Source organism: Pelodiscus sinensis, chromosome 14 (assembly GCF_052426305.1).
Source record: "Pelodiscus sinensis isolate ZL-2025 chromosome 14, ASM5242630v1, whole genome shotgun sequence".
NCBI lineage: Eukaryota > Metazoa > Chordata > Testudines > Trionychidae > Pelodiscus > Pelodiscus sinensis.
This window is the reverse complement of record NC_143065.1, coordinates 31414091-31437622: the sequence shown is the minus strand read 5'-3', so window position 1 is coordinate 31437622 and position 23532 is coordinate 31414091. Positions and strand designations below refer to the sequence as shown.

General features: G+C 45.3%; 1 protein-coding gene across 3 annotated transcripts in view; it reads right to left on the bottom strand.

The window, feature by feature from the left end:
* Positions 1–23532, bottom strand: part of NTRK3 (neurotrophic receptor tyrosine kinase 3) — a 390761-nt gene that overhangs the window by 98975 nt on the left and 268254 nt on the right. The window contains exon 13 of one of the 3 annotated variants that reach the window (XM_075897048.2): positions 1259–16495. The exons of the other annotated variants lie outside the window; for them this stretch is intronic. Within the exon in view, the coding sequence (XP_075753163.1) occupies positions 16377–16495 (119 nt within the window). The 3' untranslated portion in view covers positions 1259–16376. Of the gene's footprint in view, positions 1–1258; positions 16496–23532 lie in introns of those variants that run through there. 3 annotated transcript variants of the gene reach the window in all.

Genomic DNA, 23532 nt, shown 5'->3' with positions numbered 1-23532 from the left:
TGGCCTTCACAGAAATGTGCTTTTCCAGCTGTTCTCCCACCACATCCTTTAAGATGATTTCCAAGGCTTTCCGCAGAACACATGTTCAGCTCACTGGTGTTAGAGCCTCCTGATTTGTCTCTTGACCCCTTTTGTCAATAATTGTATGATGTTTGCCACCTCCCACTCCTGGTAACTGTCTCAGATCTGATGAGCATTTAAAATGTCAGTTTGAGGTTCAGTTATTTCCTTGTTCACTTACATGTGAACGTACTATCGCACCTAGACCTTCGTCTAAACCAGTGGTTCCCCACCTTTTCCAGATAGGGACCCATTTTGACAATTCAGGAAGACTTGGTGACCCAGGGCAATTCAAAAAATTTGTGAATGGCTCCTTAAGAGCCACCAGGGGAGACACCTGGCGACCCTTTTGAAATGTAATGGCAACCCATATTTGGGTCCCAACCCATAGGTTGGGAAACCCTGGCCTAAACAGTATATTCCCTTGTCCAGTGTCCATGAGAAACAGATCTTCAGTTTGGGCAGCTCTTTCCCTTCATCCTCTGTAAAGATGAATGTTATTTTAAAAAATGAAAACTGTTAAACAACGCTTCTGTTTCCGTATCACTTGATGTCAGTTCTCCATTGTCCTCACTGCTAATACACACTTTCCATTCTTCTTATCTGTGAAATAAATTCTCCCCCGCACCCAACTTCCCAAAGATTTGCCTCTCACAGCTATATATGTAAACAGGGTATTGTTTGAAATGCTTCCTACATTGTGTGTTGCATGCTGCTTCTGCCTGTTCCTCCATTTTCTCCTCTTTCCACTGCCTCTTTGTTTGGCTAAACTCCCCCAGTCTTCCTCCCCCCACAGTTTCACTGTGTATTTCATCCGCGCCCTCTCTTGATCTCTTTATCTCCCTGCTTAGCCAGGCTGGTTTTTGTCAGCCCTTTCAGCTCTTTTGATTTTACTGGAATGAATTTTGAATGCCGTCTTCCCAACAGTATCTTAAATACTTCCCACTCCCCACTGTGGATTTCCCAGGCAGAGTTGAATTCCGGCCAGTTTTCTTTAACTCATTTTGCATTCCTCTAAAGTCTGCTTTCCTAAAGGCCAGCGTTTTTGTGTGGCTGCCCTTTCTGCAGACCTTCCTCAGCATTTCAGTTCTGAGGAGAATATAAGCATTGGCTCCTAGATACTCTTCAATTTCAATTGCATTTATCATAGCTGGTGCATTTCCCTTCAATTGTTATTTCCTCCCATCCCCCGTCCCAGTCCCATCATTTTTTTCCCCCTTGGCTGAAATGTTTGTGCATGGAAGGAAGCTTTTACCTTTGCCTTCAGTTGTCTGCTCTAGCCCAGTTTCTGCACTTATGTTACAATCAACTGTTCGTGACATTACCATCCATCATTTATTATTTACGTGGCTCAACACTGTGCTAGGCACTTTACAAACAAGGACCCACATCTCAAGAAAATCAACGGGGAGAGGCCACAGGTCAGAGTACGTGGCTGCCAAGCAAATCAAGAAAGAGGAGGAAAGAAGGGGGGAGGACATTTTCAGCAACAGGGTGAGAACAAATTCTAAAATACTTCAAGGGGCATCCAATGGAACTTCAGTGGATTAGCCATTTTTGGGGAAAAACAAAACAAAAACCAAGCCCAACCCAACTGCTGTGCTGCATTTGCTGGGGTCTCATGGAAAAGCGCATTGTTTATTTGGAGTTCTGTGCTGCTGTGGGAGTGCTCCAATTTGCATGTGATCTCAGACAGTAAATACACAAACATTTCTCCAGAGCCGCCAGGGTTGATATGACAGGCTTCCCATGTCTCCCTGAAATCCCCACTGTATGTTAAGCCGTGCGAGCACACATACGCACACATTTAATTGGAGTGTTACGGTATTAAAGCATTACACAAACAAACAGGGACAGTTTTCATGAGGTAGAAAATCCTTGAGTCCGTTGTAATTAGCCAAGCTTGTTAAACCTCTTAATAAGCGATAGATAGTAAAGTGCCTATTGCCTCTGCCCCATTGCTGGTCTTCAGATGGAAGTGCAGAGATTAGGTATTCAAAAATGAAATGAGTTAAGGATCTCAGGTTAGTCCGCTAAGGAGTCTTTAATATTCATCATGATAAGGAGTCTCAGCTCAGGCAAGGCCAGAACTGCATTCTATAAGTCAGATTTTTTTACATTGTGACTTTAATTCAATATGTCTCTGTATATTCATGGCATGCTCCTCCCCAGCCCATGCACTTTTGCTTCACTGAGTTTAAGGTAGTGTGCTTCTGCCATTTGTACACTTAGCATCACAGGAAGATCTTGGTGGAAGGAGGAAAATATTTTCCCTTAAGAAACTGGCACCTAACCCCCCCCAGTTCAGGCTAGATGCTAGAATTTTCTTCTGCACCAAACGTCTATATAAGGGAACAAGTGAGAATAAATCTGCAGTTGACAAAGAAGAAGTCTAGCAATCTATGGAATATTCCTAAATTGTTTTCTCCTGTGCGCAAGCCAAGCATGATGGGAGCTTGGAGAGGGAGGGCAATGCAGTTTTATGAAACACTGCACCCATGCGAGCCAGGTAAACAGCTGCAACTCTTCCATTCCATTTCCAGAGCTCACCCAGATTCTCTGTTGTAATCTCTCTCTGTTTGCTACAGCAACAAACCCAATTGGGTCTGCTGTATTAGATTCTAGTCCAAATGCAGCATGCAGAAGTTTTTAAAGATGACCTGAAAAGGAAGTTGCAAATTTGGTCCTACATGCACTTCCTCCATCCCTTTCCTCCCACCCCGTCTGATGGATCAAAGAAAGCCTGAAAGATTTTTGTCAAACCTTTTGTTATTTTCCTACTTTAGAAATATCATGCATTTCAAGTCTTTTTTTTTCCCCTTGGCTGCTGCTGAGTTTGAGCTCTAAGCCCTCACAACTTAACTAAAAGTGTAGAGTTGCTGAGTTTTAGCAATGATGATATTTATCCCACCTGTTAATCAGCCATTAGAATTAAATAGGTGTTAACAAAATCCAATACAAAGCAAAGGGTTTTAGACAGCCTAACTTAATTGTTCCTCTCTTAGTTCTTATGCGTCAGGGGGTAGCCGAGTTAGTCTGCACAGGATAAACAATAGTCTGGCAGCACTTTAAAAACTAACAAAACATGTAGATGGTATCATGAGCTTTTGTGGGCACAGCCCACTTCTTCATATGACCAGAGAGTGTTGGATGTCCAGAACTAAAATAAATAGCGGGGAGGAGGAAGAGAAGGCATCATCTTACTACCTCTCTTGTCATCATAGAGTCTACCAGAGATGATGGGACCTGCATTTCTAAAGCCGGAGAACAAGCAGAGAGGAAAAAATCCCTGCTTTTTCAAGAAAGCTCTGCACCTTACAGTCTTTCTGTATGTTGTAAGAAGTAAAACCAAACAGATATGTTAAACAATGCCTTTTTCTTCAGGTCATCTTTAGAAGACACATCCTTTGTTCATGTGAATTGCAGTGCTGGTGAGCAGTGCTAAAGAAACCATTCTGCACATAGTCCTCATTTTGTGACAGGACATGACAAATGCTGTACAAACTTCTCCCCCTGCATCCCTGACCAAGGGAGACTGCAGTGTAGTCTTCATGACCCATTCAGTCACTGACCTCTGTGATCTTCCAGCAATGTAGTGATGGGTTTTGTGACATACACACCTGTCCACAAAGAATGATTCACAAACTCACATAGGCTACCAAGCAGCCAACAGATGGCAACCGCTTTCACCCACAAAACTGACGTGGGCCACATGGGAACGGCCAGAAGAGAAAGTCTCCATCTCTCTTTTACCAATCTTATGAGCCATCCAACCCATCAAAAAAAAGCCCTTTAGTCAAATAATCTTTGCACTGTGACTAACCGCACACTCCAAAGTTAACCCTTTTCTGTCCAGATATCACCATGGAGAAAATCGATTCTGGAGCCTTCCTCCTCTCTTCCCTGGACCCCATCCCAAGCCAATTCAGCCGAGCTCTCCCCTTCAGAGCAGTTTTTGCACATGATCCTTAAGAGATGCAGGATTTTTTTTTATTATGATAATTTTGTGTTTTTAATGCCAGCTACTGGTTATCACACCACAGCCCTCGGAGAAGCAGCTGATTAGCTCCTGCTTTCTTTGCTATAATTATCTACTGAAAACGGACAGCACATCAGAAAGAGCGTTATCTTTAGAGAGAGCGAGAGAGCCTGAAAGGAAAGGTTACGAGTGCGGATAGAAAGTGCTGCCAGTTCAAGATGTAGTACAATAAATAATGGAATGTTCCCTGCCTCAGACCCTCAGCCCTTTCTTTAGCTCTGGTACTTGGTTTCATCGTTTGGGCTATAAATGATTCATGGGCTTTTTAAAAAAAAATCACGGAACTAAGTCAGAATCTGTATTCTAAGGGTTGTAAGGCAGCCTGGCATGGGACTGAGGGACTCCTGGGTCTTTGTGTCTCTGCCTGAGCCAGGCTTCCCCTTGGGAGGGTGGGGAAGGAGTTCTCAGGGTCTGACATTTTTCTCTGACATTGTGGCTATTTGCCAGGCAAAGCTGCCTTCCTCCACCTCAGGCCTGAAAAGCTCATCAACAAAGACTCCAGCTCAGTCTGTTAGCAACATAGGAAACCGACTTGTTCCTGATGCCCCCTCCCCACCATCTCGGGAATATCTCCACGGAATCATCACATCAGTGAGTTTTCCCTCCTCAAGGGGACGTCGTAGCAGAGTTCAGCAGATATCGGCGGTGGTCCTCACCTTCCCACGGGACGGCAGCAGTTTTTAAATATCTACCCCTGAACATCACAGACTCTCCCTGCAAGGATGTTAAGAATTATATCACCCTATACTGTATTATAAATGAGGAAACACAGGAGCAGAGACTTAACATGGTAACTTCCAGTCTAGCTTATTACACCACACTCCTTTCAATACCCAGTCCCTGATCTAGGAGAATCAACACAATCTCTAGGCCTTACTGCTTTCTGAGCATGGGCCCATGCAACTTCCTTCACTACACTATGACTTATGAACGTCGACCTGCTTTCACACCTCAAACATCTCCCCTCCCAGTGACGGAGATGGACCTTCCAAGACAAAACTAGACAGATGAGGTGTCTCTGCTCTGGTAAAGTGAACTGAGCATGGCAAAGCACCAAACCCTCAGAGGCCAGTCCTCATTCAAAACAGAAGAGAAAATCAGCAGACTTTCCCATTCCTTCCTCTGTTCATCGTGAAGAGGGGATCAGCCAAGCGGAGGTGGAGAGGAGCCAGGAGGTTTGGAAACTAGGACCTCTCTCCCTTGTATCATACATGGACCCCAGAGGGAAGCAGAAAGGCTGACTGCTCCCATAATTCTGCCTGATAGAGAGATTTTGGGGATGGCTCAATCTGGCTGTTTCTCTTCAGCACTTTCAAAGGAATGAAAGAGATGAGTGAGGCAGATTTCAGTCCACACTCTGGGTACGTCTACAATGCAGCACAAACCAGTGCTTGAGCCTGGGGCCAAACCTACTTACCCCGTGTTTTACCTACAATGGCATTAGCCCTGGGCTTGGACTGAGGGTGCCAGGAACCTGCAGGGCTAGAGGGTCCAAGCTCAAGTTAAGCCAGGACCCAGTCTTAACTCTACTGCTTTGCAATGTAGCTGCAGCTCCATTTGACTTGGAGCCCAGGTATCAGCAGTATTCCACAATTCCATGGGACAACTTCCTCGTCCCTCTCTAGCCCGATACTCTGCAATCCATGCCACTGAAAACAGAATCCACACCTCCCCCCCTTTGGAAACAGCGTTAGCTCAGGTCAGCATTAACCCATTCCTTTCTGAGTAGCGATTTGCAAGCACACTAACAGAGAGCCACCTGACTTTGCAACGGAGAGCAAATTAATCATGATGCGTGCAAATCGAGCTGCTTCCCAATAGCATGCAGGGCGGGCAGGAAAGTTTTCCCATTGTGCACCACATTTTGGGGGAGGGTGCTAAGGACTGTGTGCTACACTTACTTTGAGTTGGGTCTGCATGCTGCGGAGTGGACACAAGAGCCATAGGTTCAAGCGCAGTTTAGAAAAGTTTTAATATAGCGTTAACATAAAATGTAGATACTCGTGCCCAGGATTCCCTACCACAGGTCATCTGATTCGATTCCTACTGACCCTTGGCTTACACTGCAGTGTAGACACGCCCATGGTCTTTTGTTTGCTGGGTTCTGAGGTTCCTTGCAGTGTGTGTCTTAGTCCATCCGACTTTAGAAAGGCTACCGTTGCTCTCCAGCTCTAGGCCCATCTGTTGTCCATCTCAGACTGCTGGCCCCCTCTGTCTCCTAAAAGTGTCCCCTTTTGGTGGCAGGAGAAGTTTCCACTTCTCCTAAATCTGCTATCAGTGCCAATTTGTAACTTGTCTGGGAAACTCATACCAACAAGGCTCCACCCAAATTTGGAGGTGTTTGGAAGGGGATTCTTAGAAGACAAGCAGAATCAGATACTCTGGTGATGAAGATCCTGAACGGAAGAGAACTTCCATGAGTCACTCACAGATTAACAAAGTTCAACTGAACTCTGACTCTAGGGTTGGAATGGAATTTTCATCCAAAATGCTTCGGCAGAGATCTCATTGCCCTTCTCTGGAACGCTAAGTGGGGAGTCCTGCTGGGTTCATAGTGAGCGTATCATGAGAGTACAAAAGTGGAATGCATGTGTGGAATGGGAAAATTGCTGGACCTTGTTTGTTTTAATCTTTTCCCATGTCTCTGACCATCCCCTGCCAGAGGAGGCAGGTGGGCTAGAGCAAAAACCAGGTTCAGTTATTTTCACTTACAGGTAGGTATCTGGTCCAGTCCGCTGGTTCACATCTTGACTCTCAACTCAGTCAGGCTGATTCTAGTATTTTATTTCTCTTTCCCAGAAGAGGAACAGAACATCCCAGACAAGATGGAAATCATATAGATAGAACAAGCACCGTATGACACATACTCGGCTGGAATTAGTCAGAAGAAAAGCAGCATGAAGGTCAATTTGGGTTTTTATATTGCCAGTGAAAATTAGGAATCGGTAGCACCACCCAGTATTAGACACTGTTACTTCTATCCTTCTGCAAAGACATGTTGGATAGGTCGGGACACCACATACAGCACCACACACATGCTCTGCTATTCCAGTCCTGAGCTGCTTAGCGATGAATCTTAATCCTGATCTGCAACCTATACCCATTGCTCCACATTTGGGTCCCCACACAGTTCCAGCCCTGCAGTTTCTTTTGAGGCTTCCTGACATTGACAGATGTCTACTATGCACTGGGATCAGATTCACCAAACTCAATTTTGCTGTCAATTTAAGCCAGGTTTGAATTCAATGTGTCATATACAGTAGCTTCCTTGAAGGTGAAAATTCATCACTTACCTATATCTTTAAAGAAGCGCCTTTCTCAATGCCTGCAATGTCTGCATGCAGTCAGGTGCGGTGTCATTGGGGATGAGTATCTGTGGAATCATTTTGGCATTTCTGCACATACACACTATGCTTGAACACTTTTAAATGTGCAAACCTCTCTGGTGCCACTTGATCAGGAAATGTGTCCTGGGAAGTTACTTCTCCATTCTCTGGGGCATTGGATAACAGAACACCAATTCAAGATTGGCTTTCATCTGCTTATGCGAAAGTACAGCAGTTCCAAAGACCTCAAAATATTGCTAGAAACGGATGGGAGCAAAACCCAAATGCATTCTTGGTCCAAAATATCTCTGATTGCATGTAAGTACCAGACACAAAGATCACATGAGAAGTTGTGAACAGAAATGTCTCTTTGCCTAGTATAACCAACTCACCTGTCATGATATTTGGTACACTGGCACAGTTTTGGCATGCACTCATTGTTATTATTTATTAGTAGCATTGCCAAAGTATCCACAGGCTTCAATCAGGGATCAGGGCTAACAAACAACATTACAACACTGTGCCTTCAACTGTCCTAAAAACTGCAGGAGACTTTATTTTCTACCTACTCTACTCAAAGAATAAGACCAGCCTAATTTATTAATTTGGGAATAATCCCACTAATATTAGGGTAAGTGGCAGCCATAGTTTTACTACTATATCTATGGGATTGAGGCTGCCTTTAAAAAAGCTGGTCAAATAGGTTAAAAAAAAATCACATTTGTTGCTACTAAAAGCCCAGATTTCAGGTGCATTCATGTCACTTATGAATATGTGGACATCTTGCAAACACAGAGGAAAATATTTATAAATCTCAAAACTTTTTGCACCAATTCTCTGTCCAAAAGTGTGTTACAAAACTTTGTTATCCATCAGTCATGGTTACAGGTCTAACTGCATTCCTGCCCCTTTCAGACTTTTCTGAATGCACCCACCATAAGTATGAGGTCTCTTGCCCTAATTGTGTCAGGGTAGATACATGTGATTCTCCCACAATACTGCTTGCATCAATTACCTATCACCCCGCAGGTCCAAATCGGTTTCTGGTACTAGCCTTTCTTCCTTTCAGGAACTTTTGACCAGTGATACAGTGACTAACAGCCTCTTAATATAAAAAGATTTTACTTCACGGCTGCAACTAAGCATTACAAGAAAATGACTTTAAACAACTGACACCAGCTATCTGACCTAAGGTAGTGGTGACCCACGGTTAACTCCTTCAGCCATGCTGGTGTATGAGTGCGACTTCCACTCTCGGTCTCTGACTCCCCTAGGGAGACTCTGACTGTCCCTCCTTTTTCTCTTCCTGGGTTCTTTAGCAAGTGTACTTGAGTCCTGCCCACTCCCCCTGTTCAGCCCCATTTGTGGGCTGCCCAGAAGATGCGTCTAGGGCTGTTAAATATTGGCTCTGATATTGTCTCTTAATGATGTTTAAGTGCAAGCTGATGGGCAATTATTAGATAGGGCTTCATTCTGCTTGCTATAGATGGGTAAGTTCTGCTACCCAAACAGATCCCTAGGGTGAAATATCCATTCATATAGCTCAGACACACCATAATTGTGACTGACTCAGTACAATAGAAAGTAATAGTTCAATAGCATCTTTACATTTGTCATCATCACCATTTTCCTGTTTAAAAACTTTGTCATCCAATCAAAGAACAAAAATTATATCATGGACCAATCACAAAACACAATAAGGAATATTTGAAGCAAATTGTTCTAGAAAAAAGGCACAATGTGCTGAAAGGTATCCACCGAAACCTTGGGACAATCCCTATGAATAGCCTGCAAGTTTGCAGAAACCAGAATCAAGTCACAATATGACTCCCATGCTCAAAAATGAATCATTTAACCAGCTCTAATAATTAATTTCTTTGCTTTGTTCAGAACAACCAGGATTTGCACCTGCTGATTAGTCAACAGTTACAGTTATGAGTTCACAACTGATATCAAAGTTCAAAAATAATTATCTTGTAGTTGGCATTTTGCTTTAGTGCTGGAAAGATCAAGGAAATAATCTGGCATAATAATCGGCCAGGGTGGGGCAGCTAGTTCTTTCAAACTAAGAACTGAAATATGCCTTAAACCAAAAATCAAATCAAGCCCCAGAAAAATGTAATTAACAGGGTGTTTTAAATTTCTGCTCTGCCTTTAGTCTTCTGGCTTATGAAAGACTAAAGACCAGTTGAGTCCTGGTCCCTGTGAAGACAATGGCAAAACACCCATTGATGTGAACAAAAGCAGGAGGAAATGACTATCTAGGAAGAAGTGCTGAAGAGAGTGACCTAAAGGTCATAGTGGATCACAAGCTAAATATGAGTCAACAGTTGACACTGTTGCAAAAAAAGCAAACGTGATTCTGGGATGTATTAATAGGAGTGTTGTAAACAAGACACGAGAAGTCATTCTTCTACTCTGCTCTGTGCTGATTAGGCCTCAATTAGAGTATTAGTCCAGTTCCGGGTACCACTTTTCAGGAAAGACGTGAACAAAATTGGAAAAAGTCCAGAGAAGAGTAACAAAATGATTAATGGTCTAGGAAACATGACCTCCGAGGGAAGATTGAAAGAATTGGGTTTGTTTAGTTTGGAAAAGAGAAGACTGAGAGGGAGCATGATAAGTACTTTCAAGTACCTACAAGGTTGTTACAAGGAGGAGGGAGAAAAATTATTTTCATGAACTCCTGATGATAGGACAAGAAGCAATGGGCTTAAATTGAAGCAAGGGAGGTTTAGGTTGGTCATTTAAAACTTCCTGTCAGAATGGTTAAGCACTAGAATAAATTGCCTAGGGAGGTTGTGGGATCTCCACCAATGGAGATTTTAAAGAGCAGGTTAGACAATACCTGGCAGGGATGGTTTAGATGGTGCTTGGCCCTGCCATGAGTCTAGGAAACTGGACTTGATGACCTCTTGAGGGTCATATAATTCTATGATCCTATGAGATCACTCACGGAATGGAAACAAACATACCAAACTCGTGTGAGTAAAGACCACTCTTGTGGTATACACAAGTTGGTGAAATCCAGAACTAAACATTTAATCAGGAGACAAATGTCTCATTCTAAGATTCCAGCAGCACTAGAGAAACTCCACAACTGAACCTCTGAAAGGTCTTTGTCTTAACCTTCTTGACACTAGCTTCTTTCCTGGCATTAAATGGTGAACAGTTTCTATGTAAGAGAAGTACTAAATAGGGTAATCTAAATTTCTGAGCATATGACAGAATTAAATGCCCGAATATTGGTTCAAATACATCCTTTGGATAAAGCCACAAAAGCTAATAGAGTTACATCATGGATGGATATGAACTATTATTTGTACAGTTCAAAAAGAATATGGATGGTTGAATACTTAGCTGACCTGAGAAGTGGTTACTCTGGGGAATTTAATGTACCACTAATCCTCATGGCAACTCTACAGAGATTGTCGTTCCTGGAGTCTATTTGTATGCAGAGCAGCAGCTCTAAACAGTATGTCTGGGTCTCAGGATGCAGATGCAAGAGGGGAAAAAGCCATGGAATTTGAGAATTAGCCAAAGGCAAGGAGGGTGAAGGAAATGAGCAAAGATGGGATCTGGCTGAAGCTGGGGGGGGTCTTGCCCTTTCCATATCTCAGCCTCTCTGGTCCCTGAACTGAAGTTAGTTTTGCTGGGAATACAGGGGAGTGGAGGGAAGAGAAATGTGAAGCAATGTTAAGCAGATAGATGTAATTCCTTTGGGCACGGGCATGGTACTAGTGGTTTCTGGGATTTATGTGTCACAATTTTAAGGGAGGCTGTGCCAGCCATCCACAATGCCCTTCCTGCTTTGGTGTTTGAGTTCTGGGCTGCACGAGAAAGACCTTCTCAGCTGTCTCAGCAGGTTTTACCACTGCCCCCTGACCAGCTGGTGTGAGCCAACATTGTGCACCATGGAGGGGATGTAGTATCTGTCGCTGGCTGGGTACAGGAGAATTCCAGAGGCTGAACATGCTCACCCCAGGATAGCAGCCAGGGGAGAGTGCTCTATGGGTGTAAACTGGCTAACCCAGGACAGGTGCTGGAGATCTCCACAGCAGAGCCTGCTCAGTCAGAAGGAAATTGTGCTGGCCCTGTGTGGAGCCTTGGGAAGAAGGAGGCAATGCTCGGCAGGGATCTCAGAAGAATACGAACAAGGCAAAAGGCACCAAAGCACACAAAGAACAAACACCACCTCACCAGCTCTCACTTCAGAGCCTCTTCCACTAGCATCACCCAACAACTTCCCACCAGAGGAGCTATTTCCCCTTCAAAGTGCCTGAATTCATTTCCCTGTGACTTTTCTGTCCACTGATCAGTGCCTGGAGGCATCAGTAAATATCGAGGTAACCAGGACTCCTTGGCTCATTACCTAAGCCTCCGCTGGAACAGTTCAAAGCATTAAACAAAAATGAAGTCGCCCTTCATTGATTTCTCTCGCGCACTCTTTTCTCAGCTCCTTCCAGCCTGCGTTTAAAGCTTTACTGCTGTATCGAGGGTGCTTTATCCTCTGCTAATGCCAGGGCTTAACCTGGGAGATCTGCAGCTTGCATTGGGTAGAAATCGAAGTGGAGGGAGGTGCTGCAGCAGTGAGCTGACAGAGGAAGCCTCCTGCACGTGCTCCGCCAGCACCGTAGTTCTGATTTGCACCACTGTGTCCTGTTCTGCCCAGCTCTGCCCCTGTCCCTCAGTCTTGGCCGGCTGTAGCCCTGCCCTGCCAGGCCTGGGTCTGTAGGTTGCACACACAGACTGTTGAACGGAGGAGTGAGTTCAGGATCCTGACAGGTGTGAACTAAGCAGAGAACACCAGACTCATTTCACATGGAAGATTACGTGGCCACTAACTCACACTACTGATGTCTCACTCACCATGAAATCCTAATACAAGTCTCAGTGTCTGGCCACCAGGTACAAACCCCCATCTCCCACCCCAAATCCACTAGCAAGCACAATGAGACACGTATTTGCCCTCCCTGCTCCCGGCTGCTTCTTTCAAGTGCTAAGACACAACTATATTTATCTTGGGTTCACAGTTTCCAAAATATACTGAGGTCACAGAGGATTCACTTGCAAGGAGAAATCAGCTTCCGTGGAAATGCAAAGGCAGGTGGACTGATGGCTGACCATAACTGACCATATTGACAGGCTACAGTAATTGATTATCAGGTCCCGGCTGGCAGCATTACAGGCTCTGAACCACAACAAGGTTGCTGGCACATTGGGCAAAGGGAAAGCTTGGGGGGAGTTCCCATGGGCAGTGAGTTGGTCAGCCTCTGAGTGACACAGTGAATCCTGCCTACACCCCACAGAGGAGCATATACGCTCCTCTCTGGATACAGTGGCATAGGACCTGGAGTGAAAGGGCCTAACGATAGCCTGTGCTCAACAAGACCTTGTTGCTGTGAAACCCAGCACCCGTTTACCAGCCACAGGAATACTGTAATGAAAAACACAGGTGGAATTCTGCTCATGGGTGTTTGTGCAATGCATGTGTTTGACAGTTAGCTTGGGAAATTAAAGGGGCAGATAAATGCCACAGCATGATACCTTATTTTGCTCCCCATCAAAACTTCCTTGGGCTTTTTTAGGAGCATTACAGTGAAACCGTTCTGACACCATACCACTGCTGTCAGTTCAAACATCTCCCCTTCTTTCACATAGGCATACAGAGACACAGACAGGTTGGGGTGGTGACAGTGAGAGCATTATGTAAATGACAGCCCTCACTGACAGCCTCGTGGCCACAACTGCCACCATTCCTCCAGCTTCCCAAGCCTGGCAGACCATGGAGACAGACGTGGGACAACGGAGACATTTCTCCACTTAGACAAAGATGGGGAAAAGCCTGAGAAAAACAAAGTTCCTTTCACCTTCACTCTACACACCATTTGCAGTTGCCAGCAGTATGGGTTAGCTCTTCGGGAGGGAGGACCCTTGCTGGGACATCTGCTCTTGTGCCCTGAATTGCAAAGAGCAGCTGTGCACATGCCAGCCAGCAGCAGGAGCTCGAAGCAAAGCATGGCAGCCACAGCAACACACTTTCAAAACTGCCCTTAAGTGACAGGCATGTGTAGAGCTGTGGCAAATGTCAGAGAGCTAAGAGCCACCATTCAAACTCCATCCCATATCTAAGGAGCATGTCTTGGTAAACCCTTAAATTGCCCACTGACTTACGGTGTCCCAGAGAAGGAGGCCACTGGAGATAAATACTATGGGTTGCTGGGAATCACCATGTACTCAGCAGAGTCACAGTTCTATGTGAAAACCAATTTCTCAACCAATATGGGTGACAGAGCCAAGAATCAGAGTGCAGCACTTTTCACACCAGACCTGCAAATTCCCCTCCCAGCCCCAAAACATGTAATGAAGCAGTAAAGTATGGGACGCCTCAACCTAATCTTTTCTTTATTACATCTTCAAAGAAGAGACCTGATGCAAGTGTTTCGTTAGAAAATAAAAGTGTTTATTAAGAAACTAGACATCGAACATCCCTATAGTCTCTGTGAAAAAGGGACCGTCCCATTTCCATAGCACAAGATGATAGTTATGGCAAGATAAGAATGCTCAGGGATGAAGGAATCTCACTGACAGGAAATGAGGTAATGATTTACAATAATCAAAAAAGAAAATCCTTAGATTTGCAACTTAAAGCCACCAATTGCAAATGACTGCGACTGGCTGTCATTTTCAGCAGTGAGGAACCAGAGACTTTTAGATGGTGTTTAAATAACTGAGACATCAATCACAGTGGGGAGAATTGTTTTAAATTTTTCCGTATGGTCAGGGAGGACAACTTCTGAGCAAAGATGGATCTGAGCTGTCAAATTCTACTGTCCCCCAACAGGGTGTTAGGAGACAAATGTTCTGGGTCAGGCCCACACATTTCTAAGTCTGACACACACAGTTGAGAGCAGAGTCCCCTGAGCAGTACAAGGGGAGAGGCCCAGGCGGCCGAGCAGTTCATCCTGAACAAGACATCCCCAAATGGGATGGGTGAATTCCAGAAGATGGGGAGTTCAGTTTGGCCAAGCACCCAGCTGCTAGACTCTTTCCTGAAGTGTCTCCTAACTTTCTAAATCTGTAAAACTGAGGCAGAAATAATGAAAACAACTGGTCATCTCTTCATACAATTCCTGCCTCTCTTGCTGCAATTTGGGCTGGAAAGTTCATGGCATGTTTTTACCCTTCGGTTTGAGTTTGGATTGGGGGTTCTTATGTGATCCGCACCAAACCAGTCCTCCCAATCCTAACCTAGCTGCCCTTTCATGTGTATGCATTAATTTAAAACAAACTGCCACCATTTCTCTGCTATTATACTTCACCTTTTTATGCACAAGAACCAGTAAAAGCAGCTAGATAATGGAATGGGCACTGGAGCACCCCCTGGGTGTAGTCCGAGAACATTCCTGCAGATTTCAGGAATGTTCACCTGTGACACCCGAGAAAGGCAGGATGACAGTGGAACATCCCATTCTTCCACGTCTGCTCCATTCTGGCTGAGAAGGGAACCTTCTTGCTCACCAATGGCAGCAATCTATCAGGGCTGGTGATGATAAAGATTGTCTCAGGCCACTGAGGAGGCAAACAAGCTGACTGGGGAGGGAGGGAGTTCCTGGTTTTCAACTTGTGCCAGAAAACGATCTGATCGAACCTGGATCTTTGTTTTTCACCCCCAGTGCCTTGAAAACCTGCCTCATTTTATAGGTTTTCAGTGGTGTAACTGAGCACATCTTCCTTTCCCATACACACGGCGCACCAGAGTATCCACGGGGAACCCTATCCATGGCCAGTCCAGACTGAGTTGTTGTTAGGGCAGCTGTCTTCTCATGAGGATAGGATCAAAGGTTTTATTTTTCCATCTGAGAGGCTGAGGATGGAGTAAGGCAAGAGAAAAAAAAAACCATACAAATATTGACCGGAGAACATGATCAATATTTCTGTTTATGCCACTGAAGAAGCAACAGAATGTTTATTTTTCATCCGCTTCCATTTGTCTGCCTTGAGCTGACCACGCTGTGTACATGACTGGATTACAATAAATCTCTAGCAAGGTGAGGAAGGAGGGGAACGAAAAAGGCCCATGGGTTCATTGACTGGCAGCATGTGTCTGATATGCTTTTCCCCTTGGCTACTGCCCTAGTCCTTGCAAGGTTGCCAACCATCCTGCACCACAGACGTCCCGTCCATGTGCGAAGTCCAGGAAACTCCTCACATAAAGCTCATCGTTCAAGCAGCAGGGAGAAACCAAAGCACGACAATTATATGGTCAGCGCCAAAGGGCTGTTCTAACACACACAAATAAGAAAAGCCTCCTAGGAAATTTGTACGTCAAAAATAACCATATTCTTTCCTGTCAGAGAAGTAAGAATTTTATTCCTGCCCATCTTCACTCTTAACATTTTCTGTGCAAAAACTGGTAGCAGAGGGCTGCCTTTGTTCTTACCAAGAGTCTTCACTCTGCTTTAGTATCTTCCAGGCTCCCCATCTCCGCTCGCTCTGGGAGACCTCCCTTGGCGTTGCCACAAGGAAAGGTGAGGGCGGCATTCGCTGGGTGTTGTGAAGACAAAAGCTCACAAGGAGAACTCCAAGCAGGGAGGACGTGACTAACTGTGTCAGTTTGGTTGTTTCAAGCAAAAGTACAATTATTTACTGTGTCATTAGGATGACTCCTTTAAAAGGGGATTAAATTTTCTTTATTTGCTCTCATTGCGGCTGTGGGACCTTGCAGGAACATTTAACGAACACAGCAACTATTTGGAGGAAAAGAACAACCCTGATATCTGGTGACAGACAACCACAGGTTTTGGTTGGCTTTAACATGTGTACCGACGGGGCTGCAGAGTCCTGCTCGGAAAAGGCCTTGATCCGTACAGAGCACGCTCACTGCTTTCCACCACTCTGAGGACACAGCCTATAAACTTGGCATCAGAACAGGGACCTTTAAGGAGTTTTTAAAAGCCATGACGTCCTTTGCTGAAATAAACACTGACATCCTCAACATAAATGCCTTGGTTAAGAGGTTTGGAATGTCCAGGGAGGCTTATTGGATTCAACATAATTTCTCTGAAACCTAAAAGAAAAACAAAAAACAGAAAAAAGAAAAAAGAAAAATAAAGTAAACAAAAAACAAAAAGGAGCAAAACTAGAAAAAAAAAGGAGAGAGATACTGACACACATGTAATTATTTAAAAAGAACCAAACGAATAACCAGTGAACGGCGGCAGTTAAATTAAAGTCAAACTGCCCTCTCTTGGCCAGGCCTGGCTGGCTATCGTGGTCCATAAGGGAAAGACAGACACTTCAGGAGGTACATGACTGTGACAGGGAAGAGGGATGATGCAAGTGTTCTGGAAACGATTTTTCCCCAAGAGATTCACAGTAGTTAGAGAAGGCTGAGGCCTATTAGCGCCCCACTAGTCCGTTTACTGGGTGGGACTCCCTGCTAGCGTGCCCCTCAGTGCTTGGTTCAGTCTAGCATCTCAAAGCTAACATGCAAGAGCTCCCTCTACTACTCCTTTGACAGCTTCATTGATTTCATTGGCCCACTTTGTCCCCTCAGTCTCAAGAGCTATACTCTGAGGGGATCACTTATAAGTTATATGTGGATCACCTCCTTCCCGCCTCGGCACTCCCTAGACAGCTGCAGCATGGGAGAGTCCCTGCTACTATGACGCCCATAGTTTGACCCATTCCAGATGCTAGGGGGAGCTAACCTCATCTATTCCTGATGGAACAATATGGGGGACCCTCCAGGGGGAAAATCTGGAGAGTTCCTGTTCCAGAGCCCTCTCCTGTGAATCTGATCAAGGGGAGCACCAATGGTAGGACATTTTTCCAATGGGTCAGCCTAAACTCTGCTTCGCTTAGTTCTACCTCTCCTAAGACAAGCCCCATGTATCACCCTCCTTGGCGCTTACACCTGCAGGTACTTGCAAAGTATTCCCATATCTGCCCTTCCATTGTCCTGTCCAGTTTTTCAGTTCTTTCTGGACACTCCCATTGGTAATATTCCTGTTACATGGAATGAGATGGGCAGGAGCGAGGATGGTAGATGTTGTCAGAGGAGGTAGTTCCTGAGCTACAGCTGAGCTGTGGTCAGTGAAGCCTGGGCAAAGTAGCTTTTAAGCTACCTTTGGTGCCTTTCTAATCCTAGCTCCATCAGGCTGCCAGTCTGGCCAACAATGACCATTAACACTGCCTCGGAACTCATACATCTATGGCAGCTACTCCAGAGCTGTTCCAATAGCTGGGAATCACTGGGGTGCCTTTGCCGCACCCTAAGGGTGAACGTGTTGCTCTAGCAGCTCTACACAACTCAAGGACCTTGAACTAACTGATTATATCAGCTTTGGAGTCACTACTACCAATACAGTCAGTGTGCAGAGGGGAATCTGTCCCTTCAATTACAATACGTGGAGTACCCTCTACTAGATTATACATGATAGGAGCAGGAACAGAAGATCATGTTGTCACTAAACCCTGAATCCAAGTCAAACAAAGAAATCATCTCTTTTAATGGTAACATGCAATTCTACCCTGAAAAGCACCTTCATAAAACTCTCCCTTTCTTCCCCATTAGATCCCTGTGTGCATTTAGCAGTCAGACCTGTTGGCATTTCTGCCAAAAAATAGTATTTTAATTTTCTGTTACTGCTGTTGGCCTTGCAGAATCAAAATGTCTCTGGGACAGCGAGCTGGATTTGGTATATCAGAACCAAAATTATTCAAGAATTCCAGCAACAGGCTCTTCATCCTGGTGAGAAAGATCCCCTTGTGTCTTCAGAGCTCAGGCAGAATTTGTAGGGCTCCCAGTTAGAAAAGAAAGTATAAACTGAGCATGTTTATTATCAGAGTCATTGGGAGACAATAAACATGGCACCCCAGAATGGCATTTTTACCCAGTCATTCCTCAGAGTATAATGGTGCTTTAAATTCACTGGGGGGTGGCTAGAAGAGTCAACTTTCAACAACAGCAAGTGTCTCTGAAGAGTTCTGTTTTATTTTATTGCAAACCACTGTGTGCAGCAATCCCAAAGCCTACTGGGCACCAAGACCCTTGAGCAAGGGACATATGAAAAATCATCCAGACCGGGAGCTGGAAAATCCTAGGGCTTCATTTCATTAACATCTATGGGAAGTTCTGCAAGCCCAGAACTGCCTGGAGGCTTCAGGGTTCCTCATGGACAATAATAAAAGAGCGAGAATGCTGGATCTGCATGGGATGGGAATACATTCAGGATGAATACATTCATTCTCTTATTGTGAGACAGTGAGGATGTGCTGGGTGGAAGTTGATTTCCCAAGATTTAGGAGATTAAGCAAACCTACAAATAGTAAGACAAAAGATGAGATAGTGTGCAGAACTTTACAGCATTTAAGCCTTGCCCTTTTACTTTCTCTTGTGTGTAAAACACTTGGAGAAGTCACAGAACTATATTCCTTTCCTGGAAGATTTTGCTCCTTTTCAACTATTCCTCTCCCACTCTGCAGTCCACCACTCTGTTTCATATGGATCAGAAAGTAACACGGCTTTTACTAGCTTTTCTTCTTTGTTGTCATACGTCAAATGGAGGATGTCCTCAGTGATGTCTAGGGTTGAATCTCAAAAGATTCAGAGTTGAGATAAGCATCAGTTCTATTGGTCAAATCATTAGCTCCTGCAAAACTCTCTTGGAAATCTCATGGAAAGATGATTTCTGGCACCTCCTGCTTCTGGAGCAGGCTGGGGAAATCTTGAGAATAGTTTTGTGAAATAACACTTGGTACGGTACCAGCTGGAAAACAGGAGAAAAACACTCCAATATATTTTGTAAATACTGACCAGTCAGGCATTTCAAAGCCTTATGGAAAATCTGACTCTAAAAACAGGCAGTAGTTCAAGAGGCGGATGATAGTTCCTCATCCGTTTGCCCATCACTAGTCTATGTTGACCAGTTCAACAAGAAGCCACCCTTCTTAATGGTCATAGGAATGTATTGGAGCAAATACGTGGAGATTTTTGGCTGCACGTGAGGGAGGAAAGGGGCTCACGTCTGGCTTGCACGTAACTAGATGCAGGATGGTTTAACATCTTGGGATGGGCAGGGTCAGAGCAGGCATTTGTCCTAAGCAGTCTGGCAGGGGTGGTTGTTGAATAGAGGTGGGTTGGGGGTATCTGTAAATGTGATCGCCCTTCTCCTCACCCTAGCCATTTACCGTCTCCTCCTCCTTGACTCTCCCCAGTTTCTCTTCTGGCCTTCCAAGAGCCCCCAGAACCCTTTTTGCTACTTTAAAAGAAACCCAGAGCTCAGCCTCTACCCTGCTGGGTCCCTGTAGTACCCTAACTGTCTGCCTCCCCCCTGACAACAGTTTTGTGCAATCCAGGCTGTGGCTTTTTAAACCCTGTGACATGTTTTCACTATGGGCTGGATCAAGGGGGTGACCAATCCAATAGAGGTTGATTTATCGTGTCTAGTACAGATATGATAAATCAACTGCCAATTACTCTCACATCAACTCCAGTACTCCACATCCATAAGAAGTCAAAAGGACTTGATGGGAAAGTGTCTGCAATCGACCCACAGAAGTGAAAACACTGCAGTAAGTAGATGTAAGTATACTGACTTCACCTATGTTATTTGCGTAGCTGAAGTTGCGTAACTTAAGTCAGTCACCCGCAGTAGTGTATACCAGATCCCAGAGTGCCCCATGTCATTTGACGAGAGTAGAAGGTGGTGCCACAAAGGGAGAGTAGCCGGGGGATTATATAGAAAATGGCATATAGTCAGCTGGGGCACTAGCAGTACAGACACACTTCTGGGAATTGTTTACAAGTTAACTTGGCTTCCGCCTGCTGGATGGATGGGTGGAAGCTGCTTTCGCTGCAGCACCATAGGTTACAGTACAAGCAGCACTGACAGGGTGACTCGTTGTTTTTCTCTTTCTTGGGAAAGAAAGCTAGTACCAAATTAACATTAGCTATTTGCAATGCAGAGGAGACTCTCCAGGAAATAAGAGCGGCGCTAAGCTGGCTCATAGTTAAGGCCCAACATGGGCGGCCCACCCCATGTACTGAGGCCCCGCCCTCCCACTACAGGGAGGGGAGGAGGGGAGTGCACGCTCCAGCTTTCCCAGCCCTGAACATGGGGAAAATGGGAGGCCATATGGCCAGAGCCGCACCGGGGAGGGAGGAGGCCACGCAGCATGAGCCTCCCCAGTCTTGGTGCACCAGGGAGGGTACGCAGTTCCAGCCTTCCCGCCCTGGAGCTCAGGGACTGCGGGCACTGGGGGCAGCAACACTCCACCCACAGTATGCCTACAGCAGGCGTTCTGGGGGTGGAGTGCGGGCAGGGCATGCTTGGCAGTTTGGGAAGGCAAAGCCTTCCGTCCCCTAAGCTACCAGATGCCCATGGGCCCAAAATATGTGTTTCCAACCTGGCTCCTCTCATGTTACATTAGAACATGTAACATGGGCACAAATGATGAGAGACTCCAGAGTCTGGCCCATAGCTCTACCAGCACAGAGGAGTGCTCCTTGGAGTGACATCAGAGAAGACGAGAAGAGATAGGAGCGCGTTTTGGTACCAACTAGTCTAGTCGACGTGCTGAAGCCAGGGGAAGGCAGTTCACTGCCGTCTGGGTTCAGGGTTAGGAGAGTCACTTGTACATCCTGTTCGGGGAGAGTCTCCTGGAGTTCATAGTGGGAGACAACCAGCATGAGGCAGAGGCTCCTGAGCCTTCCCCCACTTTCAGGGGACAGGGATGGCTCATCCCGCCTGCAACTACAATTCCAGCCACGGGGGATCAACACAAAGTGAGCCAAGGTGCTGCTTCTCCTTCTCCCACAAGAGAGGAGCCATGCTGCCTCCTCCAAACTCCAAGCTAAATCCACCAGGCCTGAGTTTTCTCTCGTCTCCACCCTTGTTACAAACTCCCTGACTTTAAGAGAATTTCTACTGACTTACACCAGCACAGCTGAGAGGAGACTTAGGCTCATTAGGAAGTCTAATATTAAGTCAGTGTTAGAGAGGAACCAATCCCATTTAACAGCTTCAAAATGGGTCCTGGAACATCCCTATTGGAAAGGCAGAATCACTTTTCACTATCTCAGTCCATTCCCTTTGTTCCTGAGGCTTGATTCTTGGGAACATCTGCATGGAAACGGGATCTCTGTCCATTAGCAGCTGCTTCACCTTTTACTGCCGTTTATGCTCCATGGGCTCAATCTCATAAATTGCTGAGAACCGCCTGAACAAACAACTCCCACTTACCTCAACAAGAGCTGAAATTGTCTAACACCTCTCTGGCTTAGGTGCAGGCTGAAGTTATAACTCCCAGTTTGTGGCATCTCCCGTCCTCTACACAGGCACCAACGGCAATGTCACAAGCAGAGGAACATGACCTCAAGTGGGGTATGTGTGGAATAAAGAGCAGGAGCAGCTAAAGCACAAAGATCCCATTTTCATGTACGTTTTCCTCCTCCTTAAAACACAGAGGACAAGAAATACTGAAAACCCCCTACAACCACCCACGATTCTTTGTGAAGACAGCAGCGCTCTCAGCTTTCCATTCAGTGTCCATGGGATCTTTAAAGGCTCTATGTCAGACTCATTAAACCTTCGGTCACAAGAATTCCTGTGTCCAGAACATTTCTGCTGTCGCCTCCATGAATCTGAGACTTTTCCATATTAGCTGGGATCACAAGATTGTTTTCTCTGGAACTCCTTTGTGGATGGAGTGGTTCCAAGATACTGACTGCTGTAGCTGGATAGCCTAAAGGGCAGAGATCCAAGATTCCCCATCCCTCCCCCTCTCCTTAAGAAAAGCCCCTGAAGCAGAAAGTGTTTACCAAGGTGGAAAAAAGAATGAATTTAAGAGAGAGTGAGTGACAGAAATAAAAAGATCACTTTGAGTTCTGTCACTACAGTCAAGATGGCTACAGCCTATGCAGGTGCTGTGTTTTGCTCCTAATGCACCCGTGTCGCCAAGATTAGAGTCATATATTTGGCCCCAAATATGTTGTGATGTAGCTATTTAAAGCTCCTCAGAGGCCCAGTGCATGATGGAACTCAGCCAGATCAGTTAGGCCTCCCCAGCTCTGTTTTCATTAGACTGAAGTCAGCGTATGTGGATTGCGTGCAGGGGGAGGACTAGGTACCCACCAGTTTCACACACGATACACAGTGTACAGCGTTGAAGTCTTCTTTCGGTCACATAGGGTCAGACTCCTAACGTTCAAGTGGAGAGAGGCTCTTGAGTGGTGAAGTGCACAGGGCAGAATGTCCTGCCCATCCAAGCAATGAAGGCGATGCAACATGTGCAGCAAACTGCTCAGTGATGAAAAACAAACAACCCTGAACGCAGGAAATGACTTTAAAGCACTACGGATTTTCTCCACCCAATGTCATGAGCTTTGTCTCTTTCGACCCTCCTCATCCCTAGCTCTTCCCACCATTGTTTCACTGTGTTGTGCAAGAGCCTTCGCCTCTGCAGCTCCAGTTGACAGAAGGAGCCATCTCTACGTAGCTTTCCACCTCACTGATTTTGCACTTTTTCCCCCCCATTGCTCTGTCCTCAGCTTCTCTTCCCTGTGCTCTTACACTCCCCAAAGCATTAAGATGCTCTGTCTGAGAGCTACTATACCACAGCATAACTCCAGAGTAGCCACTTATTGACTTACAATAAGCTATTTCCTCCTTCCTTATCTTTTCCTTGCCCCTCACCCCCACCTTCTGTTCTAATATCTGATTTGTCAGTACATCATTTATTTACTTTCTTCATTGTATTGCTTTGTTATATATGGTCATGCTAATTCACTTTCAGAATCTGATCTGAAGAAGTGGGTCTGCTCCACCAAAGCTCATCACCTAATAAACTATCTTGTTAGTCTTTAAAGTGCTATGTATTTTTTCTTTTTGTTTTACCAAGATCAGAATAACATGGCTAACTCGCTGTTATTTTACAGCAGCGGTTACCAACCAGTAGATCGGGATCTACTGGTAGATCTTGGAGCCTCTGACAGGTGATCCTGACTGGTTTGGCCAAGAGGTTATCAAGCCCAACACTTCAGCTGCCCCCCGCAGACTGCTGAGCATTTACTGCCCTTTGCCTTGGAATTGTCCCCTCAGG